Source organism: Garra rufa, chromosome 13 (assembly GCF_049309525.1).
Source record: "Garra rufa chromosome 13, GarRuf1.0, whole genome shotgun sequence".
NCBI lineage: Eukaryota > Metazoa > Chordata > Actinopteri > Cypriniformes > Cyprinidae > Garra > Garra rufa.
This window is the reverse complement of record NC_133373.1, coordinates 38,508,866-38,528,559: the sequence shown is the minus strand read 5'-3', so window position 1 is coordinate 38,528,559 and position 19,694 is coordinate 38,508,866. Positions and strand designations below refer to the sequence as shown.

The window sequence follows — 19,694 nt, the reverse complement described above, 5'->3', positions numbered from 1 at the left end:
TATATATGTCACTTTGCAAGACCATTTAAGTGAACTAGTGTTAGTGTAGACAAAAACTGATGTAAAATTATAAAATGAAAATACATACTTTCCCCTAACACACTATTCTTGAATTTTAACTGAATAAACAAAAGTTAAGATTAATTAAATCTACTTAAAAAAACTTAAGTGCTGAAAATTTAATTTAATTGTAAAACTTTCTCTACACAGTAATCTTGAATTTTGGGGGGAAAAAAAATCTGCATTTAATATAATATATTCATACATATAAGACTAATCACAGTGAAGTAGTGAATATAAAAAGTTTATTAAAATATATAAAAAAAATTAATAATTTAAAAACAGGACCTACATTACATACTTTTCAGCTACACATTATTTTATAATTTTAATTCAAATTTATTTTAATAAAATAAAGAAAACTACTTTTTTTTTTAAAACATTTAAAATATAAGTGAACATAAAAGATGATTACAAATAATGATCTACAGTATATACACATTACCTTAATATTATTTTTATATTTTATAATGTATATAATCTAAAAAATGTAAAAATAATTTTAAAATAAAAACTATTAAAAATAAATAAATAAATAAATAAATAAATAAAAAACTGTGGACATGTTATGTCATTTGCCCAAATAAAAATAAAACTGCAACAGGAAGTAAGTATTTGGTTTATTATTTCCATAATCCATAAATCCTGATCATCATGGCTTGTAAAATCAGCAATGTCCCAATTTTATTAGTACATCCGGGGAGTCTGTGTGTTTGCTGGGAATCAAACCTGTGACAATGTAAGAGATCAAAACTGAGAGTTGACTGTCATTCTTACTCATTTCTCACAGAAATCATTGTTTCTCTGCTCTCAGATCTGTATGAAGGCCTGTCTTATTGATAATTCATCAACTCCCCTGTGAATATGGAAGGAACAATAACTAATGTAACTCTTGGAAAAAATAATCTCCAAAAACGTCCAAATTTCAGAAATGGAAAAACCAAGAAACCCTTTAATCCCTTTGTGTATTTTGCATTTTATTTTCAACCAGTTCATATTGTTCCGTTCATGTTGCAAAATAATTTAATAAAAACGAAAAACCTAACAAAATACACAACAAAATTACACAAATTTTGTAACGAAATTAAAAATAAAATCAAAATATAAAAAAATCAAAATAATAATAATAATAGTACATCCATGGTGTGGAGCACTAATGTCAGATCACAAACACTAACTATGAGCAGCAGTAATAGTGTTGCCAGCCTCTTGCGTATTTAAACCACATTACATTGACACACACTGCTGGCATAAGCGTCCACCCCCGCACAGGCGTATGAAAATTAAAATCTACCCAACGGCCCTCTTCAGGGCAGTTTTCCATCACGCATCCTTATGAATCTCAGATTTCATCAGATTTCAATGAGAGACGTTAATGGAGGACGCCACTGTAGACGCTATGAGTAGATTATCATGCATCCAAACACTAAATATGAGGAGCCCAGATGTTTGACATACTGCTGTTGGGGTGATGTGGTTTGGATCAGGGTCAAAGGTTGTAGATTTACAAAGGATGGGGGCTAAGATCAGCTAGACATATGGAGGCTTGACCATCAACATCACCTGAAAATAACCATCCTGTCATCATTTTTTTTTACATAAATGTCATTCTTAAACCGTATGACTCACAGAAGACTTGATAAATAGCACCAAAAGAGATACCGTGCACATTTATGATACTTTTACGATGCTTTTGGTTACTTTGCAGTCTAACAGCCCAAGTTTTCTTTTACCTTCACATAATAATCAGAACAAAATTAAAATCCTACAATCCATCCCTAGTGCTGCTGTTTAGTGTAGTTGTGCATATATTACTGTACAAATGTTTGAGGTCAGTAACACTTTTTAATGTTTCTGAATAAAGTCTGTACTGCTTATCAAGGCTGCATTTATTTGATTAAAAATGTAGTAAAAACTGCAATATTGTGAAACTTATTATGTTTTCTATTTGAATATACTTTCAAATGTAATTTATTCCAATGATGTATCAAACTCATTTGATAAAAAATACAGTAAAAATGGCAATTTAAAAATACCAGGTTTCTCTTTGATCCAAAATACAGCAAAAACAGTAATATTATGAAATATTACTACAATTTAAAATAACGCTATTTATACAATTTAAAATGCTATTAATTCTTATGATGATATAACTAATTTATTTGATTAGAATACAATAAAAATTGTAATATTGTGAAATATTATTTTATTTTAATATAACAGTTTTCTATCTAAATATATAACGTGATGTAACTGTAATTTATTTGACCAAAAATACAGTAAAAACTCAATTGCAAATAAGCATTCAGCATCATTACAGTCATCATTCAGTCTTCAGTGTCACATGATCCTTCAGAAATCATTCTAATATGCTGATTTGCTGCACAAGAAAAATTTCTGATTAATATCAATGTTGAAACAGTTGTACTGCTTCATATTTGTTGAAACTGTGATACGTTTTATTTTCCCAGGATTCCGTGATGATAGAAAGTTCAAAAGAACAGCATTTATTTATTTGAAATTCAAATCGTTGCAACATATCTTTATTGTCACTTTTAATCAGTTTAATGCATCCCTGCTGTATAAAGGTCTTAATTTGCAGTCGTTTAGTATGCTGTATGAAGTGCAGTATTGCTGTGGTCACGTGTGGTGTTGTTTAGTATGCAGTGGTGGGCTGCGTTCAGCACACTGCAGTAAGGGAAGACCCTCGGCTCTCTCTCTCTGCTGCATCGCTGCTGCTGCTGCTGCTGCTTTACAGCATCTGCGATTTCAAACCTCCTGCTCATGGCTGGAGTTTCCTGACTCTGCAGTGCACTTATTTCCCCTGACAGAGAGACTCCTCTTAACCCTGTCTCTCTCGCTTCCACTCCAGCTGTCTGTCTCTCTCTCTCGCGCTCAGATTTTGGAATCTGCTTATTTCCCAAGACACAACAATCTTTCCGGTTGTGTCTGTCTCTCTGCTCTGAGCACAGCTGTCCTAATGAATCTGGCTGTAAGCAGCTGCCTTCATCGCATTCAATTCTCCGGACGACATCAGCAATTACAGCACAGCTTCACTGTTACCACTACAACACTGCAGATCCTTTGCTGCCCATTTCATCCTCTCTCGCTCGTTTTTCATCCTGCCTTCTTTTAAGGCCTCCCTTTTCTAAGATCTTCTCCGTATTTCATCTTGCTGTGACATTTACAACATGATGTTTTTGTTTTTAAGGCACGTATCATCTGTTTCTTACTCTTGCTACAATATATTCTAATTGGTCAACGGATGCCCACATTGGTGCATTGGTACATTTTCTTAGCTTTTGGTCACATAAGTGTCACTTTCATTAACAACTGCATTTTCTGTCTACATCCTTAATGCAACTTACAGTTTGGACCTGAACTGAAAACAAAATTGGATGTACATTTTACAATTTTCACATATTGGTAAGTCTTTATTTTGACAGTTCACTTTAAATATTATACCAACTATAAGTAACTTTTCAACTACATGTCAACTAGCAGTCATCAGAGTATTAGTAGACTGTCTGCTAAATATGTGCTAACACTTTATTTTGATTGTCCCTCAACCCTACTGACCATAGGTAACTTTGCAAATATGTCAACTTATTTGACTATTTTACTAACCCTAACCTATACTAATAATCAAATGAGAGTTAATTGACATGTAGTCGCAAATTAATGGGAGTAAATTGACATTTAGCTGCAAAGTCACTTTTAGTTAGTAGAATGTATAAAATGGACTATCAAAATAAAGTATAACCCAGAAATTGGCAGTAAATTTCTCATAGTTACAAGGAAACAGCATAAAACAAAGTAAATGAAACATTAAAATTTTGAAGTAGAAAAACCTAGAATAGTATTTTTTGAGTGCATGATTTTGAACTGGGAAGAAAACCTAGGAAAAAGGATCACAGAAATAAAAATAGCGAGTTTTGCATAGAAAAGCATCACTTGCATTTTCCTGTTCTATTTCTATAAAGTTGTTTATCACTTTCTATTCTTTTGTTGTTGCTTGATAATTTTGGTTACATTTGTCTTTTAACCAGTATAAACACAAAAGGAGAAACTGTTCTCGCTGCTCTACTCTACAAAATGAAAGAAAATGCAGACGGACGCATTTTAAGTTCCAAAAAGGACAAAATCAGCAGCAAAACAGTATAAATGAAGCCTATAGATTTCATAGAGTCCATAGAAATATTTATATTACTAATAGTACCAATAATAACCTTTGAATATAATATTTTTGAAGATAATAAAAGTTTTATTTGGCAAGGATGCAATAAATTGATCAAAAGTGACAGTAAAGACATTTATAATGTTTCCACAAAAACATGAAGCAGCACAACTGTTTTCAAAATTTATAATAATCAGAAATGTTTCTTGAGCAGCAAATCAGCATATTAGAATGATTTCTGAAGGATCATGTGACACTGAAGACTGGGGTAATGATGCAGGAAATTCAGCTTTACATCATAAAAATAAATTACAATTTACAATATATTACAATAGAAAATTAATTTGATGAAATCATACGATATCTTACAATATTAATGTTTTATTGTATGTTTGGGCAAATAAATGCGGCCTTGGTGAGCAGAAGAGACTTCATTAAAAATCAAAACAAAAAAAAATCGTACTGACCCTAAACTGACCCTTAGATCATAGTCATGGACCACTTTATTGAAAGGGAAGTGCTTATATTGTGTGGGAAATAACAGCTGTTAAAATACTAGGCGGAACAACATAGTGAACATTTTTTAGCTGAACTGTCCCTTTAAATCCCTGACCCTCCAGCACATTTGAACATCTAAGCAGGATTTTCCAATATTACACACTATAACTCATAAGGGCAAACCAAACCCTTTGCGTCAGCTCACCAGAAGATATCTGCTCCTCTCAGCAGACCTGAGTTCAGCCCCACTCCCTCCCTGTCCATCAGCATCAGCGTCCCGAAAGCCCTGACCTCAGGCCGGCCCCTCCGAGGGACCACGCGAGCCGGACCCGGTGCACGGGGCCAGAGACCGACGTTAAGATTTTATGTGTGACTGCATGATCTGAGTGTCTTCTCTTATAATGGTGGTAGTGAACAGGACAGAGAGTAGAAGAGGCTGAATTATTCACCCCTGCCATTACACACATTCTGCCCCGCAAAAGCACCTTGCTCCATTATTTAAAGCCGGCAAGTAAAGCAGTGGCTTTTACAGCTCGTGCAGAAGAATCCAGCGCACTGGAGTGGGTGTTAGTGAGGAACCGACAAGCCATCAGAGAAAGAGGTTAAATTTAGGCAGGGAAGAGGATTGAAGCCTCCAAAACCTAATTTACTCTTTTCCCACGTCAGTCAACAAGGATAAAACACATCTGTGGTGTTTAAGGAGAAGCTGAATGCTTACTGAGCTGAGTCTGCACACGTTCAGCACGCACTGGACATTAGGACTGCCACACAAGAGAAAAATGGTTTCATTTTCTTTATTAAAACTGTTTCCTTTTGATTCTTTAGATCCATCCATTTTATTTATCTATCATTTCATCTATCCATCATCCAAAGTTTTATCTGTCATTTCAGTTATCTATCATTTAATCCATCCATCCTTCCATCCATCAATTTATGTCTATCCATCCATTCATTTGTCATTTTATATATCTGTCAGCCATCATTTTATCTGTCCATCTATCCATCCATCCATCAATCATTTTATCAGTCTGTCCATCCATCATTTTATCAGTCTGTCTATCCATCCTTTTATCTATCATCCATCATACATTTCATCCATCGTACATCATACAAATCTGCCTATCCATTATCCATCCATTTTATCTACCTATTAATCCATTTATCCATCCATCCATCCATCCATCCATCCATCCATCCATCACTTAGTCTATTTATCCATCATTCATAATTTAATCTATTTATCCATCAATCCATCCATCCATCATTTTGTCTATCATCCAACACCTATTATTTAATCTATCTATCATCCATCAATCATTTTATCTATCCTTTTAGTTATCTATCATTTCATCCATCCATCCATCCATGATTTTATCTGTCTATCAACCATCCATTCATGCATCTATCCATCCATGATTTTATCCATCTATCCATCATTTTATCTGTCTATTCATCAATCAATCCATCCATCCATCCATCATTTTATCTGTCTATCCATCATCCATCTATCATTTTATTTATCCTTTTAGTTATCTATCATTTCAGCCATCCATCCATCCGCCCATCAATCATTAAATCTATTATTCATCCATGACTTTATCCATCCATCCATCCATCCATTTTATCTGTCTATCCATCATCCATGCATCCATCCATCGATCCATCCATCCATCATTTTATCTACCCATCAATCCATTAATCCATCCGTCCATCATTTTGTCTATCCATCCATCATCCATTATCTATTATTTCATCCATTCATCTATGATTTTATCTATCCATCCATCCATCCATCCATCCATCCATCCATCCATGATTTTATCTGTCTATCCATCATCCATCCATCCATGTTTTGATCTATCCATCATCCATCATTTTATCTGTCTATCCATCATCCATGCATCCATCATTTTATCTACCCATCAATCCATTAATCCATCCATCCATCATTTTGTCTCTCTATCCATCATTTTATCTGTCCGTCCATCCATCCATCCATCCATCCATCATTTTTCTATCCTTTTAGTTATCTATAATTTCATCCATCTATCCATCCAACATAATATCTGTAATTTCAATTATCCGTCACTCCATCCAATCATCCATCTATTGTTCTATCCATCCATCCATCCATCCATAAACATTTAAATACTAAATATTTCATGCAAAGAAATTGAATATAAAGCAAAAATTATAAAATTGTAAATGTGACATTGGTAGCTAACAGAGAAAAAAACAAGCTGAGCTACTAAAATTAATAAAACTAAAATGAAAAATAAAGTAAAAAAAATGCACATAAAATCAATGAAATGAAAATGAAAAGTGAAAATTTAAAATTAAAAGCTAAATAAAAAGATGAATAATACCATAATAGTATATAAACACTACTAAAATAACACTGAAATAAAGGTATCCTCACTGCTCTGGCAGCCATGGACACGAATGCTGTTTCTCCCACAACTTTACAAATCGTGATGTGGTGAAACCCATGTGGGAGAATGAGAGTTTGTGAGTGGGCAGGTCACTGACGACTTTATTAATCCCCACTTCCTTAATTAAAGAGAAACGTTCAATGGACGGCAATGAAGCATGAGGTGACTCATCAGAACACACACACACACACACACACACATACACACGGCTGCGTAAACAAACACACACTATACACAAGACCCAACACAAATACTGTGGGAAAGTTTCTCTTTCAGCTTCAAATTCTGCAGGTTCGATATGTAGAGATACATTAACGTGTTTATACAGAGTTACAGTGACCCCAGAAAATATTTGGACACTTAAAAGTGTCTGAATGTCATTGCATTAGGTACAAAATATCAAATTAAGTGTCTCAAGTGCTGCAGGATCTTTTCTCTTCACCAACTTCATTTTTCTTCATCATTTGAAGTCTCAGTGTTCTTATATGAGCTGGTGTTTTGGTAATTTTTGATTGAAGTCAAGTTGACTGGTTTTAACACTATTTCTATTGTTTTAGCATTACAAACAGACAAAGACCTATTTTTCCAATAATAAAATAAAATAAGAAAAACTTACATGAGAATTGTTAATTTATTAAAACGTTTTATAAATTTACAATGAACTGAATTAGAATATAACGCTTGCGTGCTTTATGTGTTGTGTGCTAACTAAAATTAAAATAAAGATTATTAAAAACTGGTTTTACTAATTGAAATTTGATATTTTTTATATAAAATGCAATGACATTCATACACTTATAAGTCCGATTACCAAATAGTTTTTTTATGAGCATGTCAAGCTTAAAACAAATTTCCAGCATGGCTACACACAGAAACAGTTCTCTTACAAAGTATCATGACATGTAATGTCACAAACTATTAATCTTAACACACAAAAACTCATGTTCACCATCCCCTTGACAGCAATTCCTTTTTACTGGTGATTACACGTGTGTTACAGCGGCACTTAATGAGTCCAGTGTAGATAAAACCTCTTCGCCACATGTTTAAATTCAACACCAAACACTCACAACTCATTTTACATTATTAGTAAAACAACATTAAACAGTCTAAAAATTGATCTTATCCATCAGAAATTGATGTGTTGGTGTAAAGTGGGTGTTACATATCAGAATGTGTTTGCGGTGGAATTATTACAAAGACAAAACTTTTTTCTTTTTACTTTTACATTCACTGCAATTAATAATTCAAAATAAGCACAAGAACTGATATTAAGTAAACAGGGTCACTTTTGATTTCATGATCACTTTAACATTGCAGAAAGCTCCATTTTGCATTACATCTAGACTCAACGCAACCTGTCAGTGCTTTTCTGCTCAAACACAATCATTTCCTGTGTGTGAAAAGATGAACTCATTCCTAATTCCATTTGAAAGGTCAGTATGTCAGAGTATTTGGAGCACGTGGTTGATTCATTTGTGTGTTTATCTGTTAGATTATGGCATTTGAGGATTTGAGGTCAGTCCAAAAAGTTTTCATTTTTTTTTAATGCATTAAGCCATTTTACATTCACACTCACTCATACACGTGTTCATCATCCATCCATCATTTTATCCATCCTTTAATCTATCATCCATTGTTTTGTATATCCATCCATCCTTTAATCTATTCATCCATTGTTTTATCCATCCATTTATTGTTTTATCATCCATCCATCCATCCATCGCTTTATTTATCATCCATCCAGTGTTTTATTTATCTATCTATCCATTCATTCATCCATTTATTGTTTTATCATCCATCCATCCATCCATCCATCCATCGTTTTATTAGTCCATCCAATCCATCCGTCCATTTATTGTTTCGTTTTATCTATTCATCCATCCACCCATCAGTCCATCCATCCTTTTATCTATCCATCCATTCATCCATCAATTTATGTTTTATCATTCATCCATCTTTTATCTATCCATTTATCATTTTGTCCATCCATTCTTTAATCTATTGTTTATCTGTCCGTCCATCCATCCATCCATCCATCCATCCATCCATCCATCATTTTATTAATTCATTCACTGTTTTATCCATCCAGCCATCATTCCATCCATCCATTTATTGTTTTATCATCCATCTATCCATCCATCCATCCATTCATCCATCCATTCATCTATCGTTTTATGTCTATCCATCCATCATTTTATCCATTCATTCAGTTTTATCCATTCATTTATCGTTTTATCTAACATCCATCAAATCCATCCATCCATCTATTGTTTGATCACCCATCCATTGTTTAATCTGTCCATCCATCCATCCATCCATCCATCCATCCATCCATCCATCCATCCATCCATCATTTTATACATTTATTCACCGTTTTATCCAAAGGTCCATCCATCGTTTTATCAGTCCATCCAACCATTTATCGTTTCATCATCCATCATTTTATCTATCCATCTATTTATCATTTTATTTATCCATCCATTCATCGTTTTATCCATCCATCCATCCATGCATCATTTTACTAACTACTATCCTTTTATCTATCCATACATAATTTTATCCATTTATCCACTGTTTTATCCATCCATCCACCAGTTTATCTATTGTTTGATCTATCTATAAGATAAAAATGTGCACACATTCAGTAGTTTATGAATAGGCGTCAGATGAAAGTGTAAAAGCATAAAAATGCATTAAAAAGAGCTGCACACTGTTACGTTATTCACATGTATTAATTAAAAATAGCACCTGCGATCAGGCATGCTACTATTTTTCAGCCATAAATGGGATTAATGTAACAGTTCTTTAAAATAGAGTCATTAGTCACATGGCATTTACGTTCAAGTGACTAACTCAAAAACCTGGCAGAAGAACCGAGATTAAAAGTGAAAAAGACAAGGAAGGAAAAGAGTTAAACACACACACATTCAATTGGTCATGCTAAATAACCAGTGGGGATTGTATCTTATAACTATTTATGACTTTGTCAGGCATCTAAATTTAGCAGCTCGTGTAAATGTGGTCGATGCATGTCTCTTTGATACACATGTGAGATTGGAATGCCGCCCACACAATCCTGTGCCATCCAGATTTGCTAGAGCTAAGAAGCACGAAAGAGAAAGAGAGAGAGAGATGTGTGCTGTCTGCCGCAGAGAGTTTCCTCATTGGCAGTTCAGTTCAGTGACTGAATTTCAATGGTCCTGCTGTGGAAGGACACAAGTTCAGACAGAATCCAGCTCAGTGACATGCAGAAAGGTGTGTAAAATCACAGCTGTAAAATAAAATCCTTTACAAGAGATGCCAGGGTGAAGACATAAAGCTTCTCGTTTCCATTTGTGTCAATAACACTGACCACTGCAATGCCGTTGAAACGTCTGGCTTGCAATCTCTGATCACTACCAGGTCAATTTACACGCACACAGAGTTTTAGTTGTGCTTTAACGGATAACAACAATTAGGCAACAATACGCTGCACTTTACTAATGAGGCGTACAAACAGCGTGACAAGTTAAAAGTAATGCATTTTATATAATGACTATAATGACAGCGCTGTGTCAAACTAAAGCAGAAGTGCTCTGTCACTGTCACAAGGATTTATCACCCATTTTAGCGTCCGACGGGTGAAAATTATAAGTCCAATTGCTTTACAGGATTGTGAAAAATGTAGAATTGAAGAATCTGTTCACTTTTAATTTATGAGTGTATGTTTGGATTGGACTTTACTCAACTACAATTCGAAGAAATGTAATGTGAGTGATTAATTCTAGGAAAAAATGTGTTCTTTGACCTTGATGCACAACAATTAAGTTATTAAATATGATGAAATACATAAACCAAGTACAAATTTCTATAGATGTCATCTATCTATCTATCTATCTATCTATCTATCTATCTATCTATCTATCTATCTATCTATCTATCTATCTATCTATCTATCTATCTATCTATCGTATAAACCATCAAACTTCAAGGCGTTTTAAACTGTTTAAATCTTTCAAACAAGACTTTTAGCAAAAACATTCAAAGCTGTCAGAGTTAAACTGTTAAAAATGACCAGGTGTATAGTTGTTACCTAAAACTGAAACTAAAATTAAAAAAACTTTATTGGCCACACACACACACACACACACACACACACACACACACACACACACACACACACACGTTGGGTTTACATGTTTTATGGGGACATTCCATAGGCGTAATGGTTTTTATACTGTACAAACCGTATTTTCTATCGCCCTACACCTACCCTACACCTAAACCTAGCCCTCACAGGAGATTGTGCATACTTTTACTTCATCAAAAAAACTCATTGTGCATGATTTATAAGCCTGTTTCCTCATGGGGACCTGAGAAATGTCCCCACAAGGTCAAAATCTACTGGTATTCCTATCCTTGTGGGGACATTTGGTCCCCACAACGTGATGAATACCAGGTACACACACACACACACACACACACACACACACACACACACACACACACACACACACACACACACACACACACACACACACACACACACACACACACACACACACAAATATTTGCTAATATTAAAAATAAAAACAATGAAATTACTAAAACTTTCACATTAAAATGACAACAGAAAATATAAAAAATAATTACAAATAATAAAAACTAAAATAGCATTTAAAAGATACTAAAATTACATTAAATTAATTTAAATGCACTTTAATTCTACTTCTTTACACTCAAATTCAAACAGTACTTCTGCATCCTGTTTGCTACCTCAGTTTAAATTCATTCTACATTACCATTGACTATCAATCACCATTAATGATTGGAAAAGAAGATGAAATCAAGTAAATATGAGTTCCCTCAAAAATATTTCAATGAGCATTTAAAGACACAAACAGTGTGAACCACTGATCAGTTAAAAGGTTGTCTGAGCTGAACTACTTTCCGTGGTCGCCTTAATAGTCACTCGTGTTTTGTAGAAGTGACAGGAAGATGGCGGTCCTTCTCAAGGTCAGATCGGGTTTATTTTTAGGTCAGTACTCACCAAGGTGAGGATGCTAAAACAGAAGCCATTCGAAGACATAGTGCTGAAAAGGGGGTGGAACTAAATATTTCAAAACCCAACAGTTACTAAAACATGAACCTAAACTACACATAAGAATCTAGAACCTTTTTCGGTTGGATCTGTAAATCATGTGATCTGTAATTGCAGCATGACAAATCTCTTAACCAATGACATGCTAGTTTCTGTTTGTCTCCATTAAATTAGTTTTTCATGTGTTACATGATTTCAACAAATCAAACTCTTTATGGAACCGGTGTCGTTAAAAACACTGAACAGAAACTTAAATAGGCAATCCAAGTGAAAGAAAGTTGAACGGTTCCGACTACAGCTCTATATCGTGTCCGGGTGTCACACTATGACCCCACCCTACATCTTGGAGTCGCTGTATGCTTGTCATGTTCCTAAAACCTCCACAGTGTTGCTATGCCAACCAAAGCTCCTCTCAACCCCAGAGAAGGGGACAGGTCTGGTCACATGACCCTGCTGTCATCGGAGAAGATGGAGCAGATGTGGACAGGGCCTTCCGTCATTGGATGATTAGTCAAGCACAGGCACACAAGACTGAAGTAACAACATGGACTGATGTCAAAGGTCAACACTATCAGCTCTGATCACTGAACACATTTATCTTTACGTGGTTGATAATACAGATACTTCAACGGCTTGTAAGTGAGAGTCTCAGAGGTGACTGGCAAGATAGAGATACGGAAGGAAATCACTTTTCAACAACGTAAAATCCCACACCTGCACACGGGGAAGAGCAACAGCAAGGAGAGAGAGATTTCTGAAAGGTCAGATGACACACACAGACTGTGATATCTCTCTCCTCTTTCTTTTTACCTTCCTGTCTTCATTTCCCTCAACACACAGGCCTTCAGTGATACAGAGGAAGAGAGAGAGGGTCACTAGTAGAAGTGGAAATGGTAGATTTGCTACCAAGACAAATATTGGCGAGCTTCCTGTTCAAATGTCATCCCTGAATAGAGGAGGTCACAAAAGTAATCTGATGCATGACAAGCGTGGCAACTGCGTGTTCGTGTATGTATCTGCTGGCTTGTATTTGCTTAACTGACAATGTGTGGTGACATACACTAGAGGTTTCGAGGGTGTTGGATATCGATGCTGACATGGTAATCACATTAAAGCATATGACAAAATAATGCAGGCCAACACACCAGCGGTGCTGTAGCCTAGTGGTTAAAGGAGCAAGTCATGAACTATCACCATTGAGCCACTGAGCAGGATACTTTAACCTGAGGTTACTCCAGGGGGACTGTCCTAGTAAAGTGCACTGATAAAAGCATCTGATAAATTGCCAAGCTGTATAGAACAATGCAGGGCAATACCCCAGTATCACTGTTTGCCCTGCAATCCAGTAGTTGATCATCTGGCTTGGTAACCAAAAGGCTGTATGTCCAAGCCCCACAAGAAGTGATCTATGAACTGTCACTATTGTGCCCTTGTGCAGGACTCACGTCACACCATAGTGACTGAATCTGTAATAAATGTACTGATGTATCTGATAAATCTGAACAATGCAGGTCAGTACAAAAGCAGGCCTGTTCCCATACAAAATAAATTCTTATTTACTAAATGGTTAAATGTTTAAACCCAGCAAGGTATAATTCATTTTGCTACTGAAATTGTTTCCTCTATATACTTAATAGGGGCTTTCTTATAGTTACCTTTTATTGCTATAGTTACTTAGAATAAAACACATATAGGGACTGAATGTAATATTTTTTGGAATCAGCTACTGAAAAGGCCACTAATCTGTATACTTGGGCAATGTCCTCTTTAATGTCTGGTTATGCTGAATTAAAGAGTCTAATAAATGACAGAGCATAACATGTAAGACAAATACCCCAGTAGCCCTTATACTACTCTGTACATTTTCTCTAGACAACTGGTTAAACATCTGGCTTGGTTAACCAATAGGTTGTAGGTTCAAGCCCAACAAGGTTTGATGCATTGTGCAACTGAGCAGACTACATATCCTCAGGTTACTCCCATGGGACATCCCCTGTCATTAATGTACTGTTAAAAACAAAGCTTTCATCAAATTTGGGGACCAAATCAAATAATTTATGAATCAATCCCAAGCCGTTGATCTAATACTGGGGGTATGTGTCCCCCTTCTGTGTTTCCTGCCCTAACTAAAACATCTATTAAATGATAAACCAGAACATATACGCAAATACCCCATTGTGAAGCGACTGTCGCTTATATTTCAGCACAATGTATAGCGCTAAACGCAATTCAGCTCCGAAGACAGCGATTACGGAGCGGCCGCAACATTACAGAACCGCGGATAGCGCTCATCGAGCGGCCGCAGCAATTCAGCACCGCGGACAGCGGTCTTCGAGTGGCCGCAGCAAATCAGCACCGCGGACAGCGCTCACCGAGCGGCCGCTGTAATTCAGAACCATGGACAGCGCCGCCGCCGCTGCTGCTGGTTTCCCCGCTCTACAGCAGTGAGGAGGGGGGAGGTGAAGCGGGGTTTCCCTCAGAGCTGGATGGAGCTCCTCTCTCTCTCCATCTTTGCACATTACCACCTTCACCAGCGGATTTCCATGAGAGGGTTATCACCAATCACATCACACGAAAATCCATGGCCTTCAGTTTTTTTTCCCTCTGCATAAAGCTGTATTATCCTGCCAATTTAGATGATTTCAAGCACAAAATACCATCGTTCAGTAACTCGATTCTGCATTTGATTTTCTTCCATTTTTGAAAGAGGATGGGAATTAATCGCATATTATACAACCTTTGCTCGAACATTTAATTCGTTATAAACCAGCATCGCTGAAAAACATGAAGCACGAATGGAAATGACCGGCGAAGGCATGTTTGCATTAACAAGACTGTCATGCAGAGAGGAAACCAGCATTCTGCCCACGATTCACAGCCATCCTCACTAATATGAGCCCACTGCATCCACTGTCTCTGACAGTAAATCTCATTTCTATCACCGATGTCTTTATGGCCGGGTGCTTCTCAAATAATACAACACTTACTGGATTAAATGTGCTCACGAAACGCTACGGCGTAAACGTTTAGCTATTTTTAAAGGTTTAACAAACGAAAATGTATAATTCCGCAGAATAAAACTATATCTTTCGGTGAAATGTCATTATAATACAAGAGATACACATTAGCCGAAGCTGGGCTATTTTTTCGTGCAAGAGATTTGGCAGGTAAATTAATCCCTGGCAAAGAGGGAAAAAGGCTTTAAATCACCGCTGGCCAGCAGAGAAACACACAAACGCACACATGCACGCACACACACATACACACACACACACTTGGGGAGGAGAGGCACCGCTGGCAAACAGCTGGAAATACGCAGCCGCTTAACCCCAAAATAAACCCCAGGATGACTTTAAGGATTCTGGCCTTTACCTGTCAAGACGCCGACCCGGATTTGGTGGTCGTGGTTTGTTAAAATCATCCCGTCTGTCGCCATATTCAGCACCGCTGTCGCCGCACTGAGAACTCCAGGCAGAGCCGAGAGCCGAGCGCATCGAACTCTGGAGGGGAATGAGGGAAGCGCGCAGGCGAGAGCAGCAGAGCGAAGATTCAGCGCTCATAATATCTCACTAGGAAATCTGCGAACAAACAAAGGTCTTTAGATTTTAGGTTTATATTTTTTACAAAGTTTATGTAAGAAACCGTGTAATTATGTGAAATACAATTTATTTTTAAATATATTATATATAAACTGTCGTCGTATAAATTCAGCAAATAAGTATTAAATTAATCAAAAGTGACAGTAAAGACATTTATAATGTTACGAAAGATTTGTATTTCAAATAAATCCTGTGATTTTCAACTTTGATAATCAAATAATCTTTAAAAAAAATAGATCACAGTTTCCATAAAAAGGAGCACAACTATTCTCAACATTGACAATAATAATCAAAAATGTTTCCTGAGCAACAAATCAGCATATTAACGAGATTTCCGAAAGATCATGTGACACTGAAGACTGTAGTAAAGATGATTTAGCTTTGCATCACAAAAATAAATGATAAATTACAATATATTCAAATAGAAGACAGTTGTTTAAAACTGTAATAATATTTCACAATATTATTATTTTTACTGTATTTTTATTTGTATTTATTTGTAAGTTTTTATATTATATTATATTATATTACTCAACCCCAAACCAGACTTGTATTTCTTTTATTCCAGACTTAACTCATATTATAATGATAATATAATGCATACTACAATGATAATCTGTATCAGATTCACAAAGTTATTCCTTTTGGTTTCCTTTCTCTATATAAAACTCTTGAGCTTGTTTGTGTTGTATGCTTATCATTGGCTCTTGAAACCTGACCAATCAGATCATCAACAAGAAAACAAGTAAATCTCTGATCTCAATGAGTCTTTATACTTTTAAGATGACCGAAACAAAAATGCTGACTTTACAATACAATAAATATCTTATTGCTCTAATGTTAACCATTTTGCTAACCAATTTCCCCACCCAGAGATCAATAAAAGTTCTGATCAATTCTATTCACCATATCTCAAAACATTTGTTATCTCAGAGAACCCTCTTTAAGACACACAGACCTAATACAGTTTAAATGATCTCAGAGATATTAACAAGAAACTCATGTCTATTACAGTAGAAATGAATCACTGGCTCTCATGAGCGCATGGACGCCATCACTGGATCATAATGCGGGGGCCGCACACACACACACACACACACACACACACACACACACACACACACACACACACACACACACCTGTAGTCTGGCTGGATGCCACACTAATGCATGTGTGGGCTTTTCTACATTAACTCATGAAGAGCTCCATCGATTCCTTTCCTGGACTCACAGAACATCTCAGAACAATGACGTGTCAATCACCGCTCGGGTCGCAACCTTTCTTATGTCTGGCATTTTTTTGATTTATTTGCTTTGAAACACAGGAAGTCTCCGATTTTGAACCTTCCTTCTGCAGATGATAGCAGCCCTGACCTGTGCAAATACAATCACAGCCTGAAGCAGAAGCCACGTTTCTATTTATAGCGCCACATCACGCTTCTGTGGTGTGTAATTCTTCTTGTTTATTCTCATGGAAAGAAAGAGAGCAAATCTCTTCTTCCTGTGTCAAGACTCATTATTTATGAGCACATTTAAGCATTGGGAAAGTGTAAAGTATGAAGACAAAGATATGTATCAATGCAACACTCTATTGAGAAACTGTGAGAAAATACACATTTTCTAAGCTATTAACACATTGCATTGGTATTTCTAAGGTGTTCTAAATGGTTCAGGTCCATCATTCAGTGGGATTTTTTCAGCAGTCATTCATAGGTAGCATGTATGTGGAGCGTTCAAAGTGGGAAGACGAGCACCAGCCTCATTATTTCAGTTCTGCATCTCTGAACCTTCTCTTGCATAACACTTCTGTCTGATCATAAAGCAAATCAAGTACATCAGGCATACAGACTGGAGGCTGCATCTAAAATGCTGACAATTTTATGGAGAACTTGCATGAACGCAAAGAATTCACAGAAACTTCTTAGTGACTGCGTATGCATATATAATATATAAAATATGCTAAAAACAGTTGTTCTGCTTCATATTTTTGTGGAAATCATGATACAATTTTTTATAGGCTCTTTGATAAACGGAAAGTTCAAAAAACAGCATCTTATTAAAAATCTTACTTGCCATATGCTTGCTTACTTAGTAGTGTATCATGGTTTACAAAATGATAATATGCAGCTTAATTAATGAATAAATAATTAAACAATGTTTCTTGAGCAGCAAATCAGCATATTAGAATGATTTCTGAAGGATCATGTGACACTTAAGACTGGAATAATGTTGCTGAAAACAACTATTTTTATTTGTAATAATATTTGTTATTCTTACTGTTTTTACTGTATTTTTGATAAATGTCAGAATTAAAAGTAATCGAAAATTGATTAAAAGTAGTAAGCATATAGCATGGTGATATTTGTCTGAATATTTTTTATCTAATCTAGTGTATTCAGTGTTGATCTCCTAAAGGAATAAACGTTATCGGATATATTCCCCTCACAAAAACATGGGTTTATCACAGACTTAATGAAACAGCAACGTCCCACTCACAAAACCTCTGGCTCTTCATTATAATCCAGTTTGGAGCATAATCTTTCCACACAAACTAGTTTGCGTTACTTTTACACACACACACACACACACACACACACACACACACACACACACACACACACAGGTTTACATGTTTTATGGGGACATTCCATAGGCGTAATGGTTTTTATTCTGTACAAACCGTATTTTCTATCGCCCTAACCCTACCCTACACCTAAACCTAGCCCTCACAGGAGATTGTGCACACTTTTACTTACTCAAAAAAACTCATTGTGCATGATTTATAAGCCTGTTTCCTCATGGGGACCTGAGAAATGTCCCCACAAGGTCAAAATCTACTGGTATTCCTATCCTTGTGGGGACATTTGGTCCCCACAACGTGATGAATACCAGGTACACACACACACACACACACACACACACACACACACACACACACACACACACACACACACACACACACACACACACACACACACACACACACACACACACACACACAAAATATATAAAAAAGACACATCAATTCCAGGCGACAAAAACACCTGTATTTCTCTCTTGACTGAACATCATTTGCACATAATGTTGAGTTCCTGCAGTGTTAAGTATTACCAGCAGGGGGCTCTAGCAGGTAGATTTAAAGGTCCCATATTGTCAAAATTTCATGATAACTGAGGTCTAGGGGCTATGTAACTACCATATGAGTTTCAAAACAGTCAATCCACAGTAAACTGCACACAGCCTGCTTAAAGTAGCTGATCATTTTCACGAGCCGCTGTGACTTCCGTAAAGATGTGACGTCCGATCTACTCAGTCACCGCCTTCAGTCACCACCCCGAACACCAACCACGTCCTACCCTCCTTTTGTCAAACCCAGACAATATCGTGTCCATAACATTGCTAAGCAACAACAACACGGAAACTAATCTAGAAAACCCTCTATAGATGTCGAAACTACATCATTGCACAGGCTTCAGAACAACGTGAATATAAGAGACCACTGGCACGTCAACTTCAGCCTCTTTCACACAGCGATTCCGGTAAATACACGGTCCACGGATAATGTGTCCCATGATTTGTTCCGGATTTGTTTGATTTGGTTCATTCACAGTTGTTTTCCGGAATCTGTGCGTGCTTTACACACAACCCATAAAGATGTGACGTTTGGATGTGAGATGTAATGCAACGCGTACGTTTCACTAAACTGAAACTAACCTGAACAAACTGTGCTTCAGCGCTGATAGTGAGGAGCTGGCTCTGCCTGATCGCCGCTTCATTCCACTTTGCACGTATTTTTTTGTCGTGAAGAGTCGCAGGGTAACGTGCATCATCACTACAAAACTGCC

At 36.4% G+C, this 19,694-nt stretch overlaps 1 protein-coding gene across 1 annotated transcript in view; it reads right to left on the bottom strand.

Moving 5' to 3' along the window:
• Nucleotides 1-15,736, bottom strand: part of LOC141348509 (gephyrin-like) — an 84,084-nt gene extending 68,348 nt beyond the window's left edge. Inside the window, exon 1 of the mRNA XM_073852799.1 lies at nucleotides 15,623-15,736. Coding sequence (XP_073708900.1) covers nucleotides 15,623-15,686 — 64 coding nt within the window. The 5' untranslated portion in view covers nucleotides 15,687-15,736. The remainder of the gene's footprint in view (nucleotides 1-15,622) is intronic.
• Nucleotides 15,737-19,694: the final 3,958 nt, after the last annotated feature.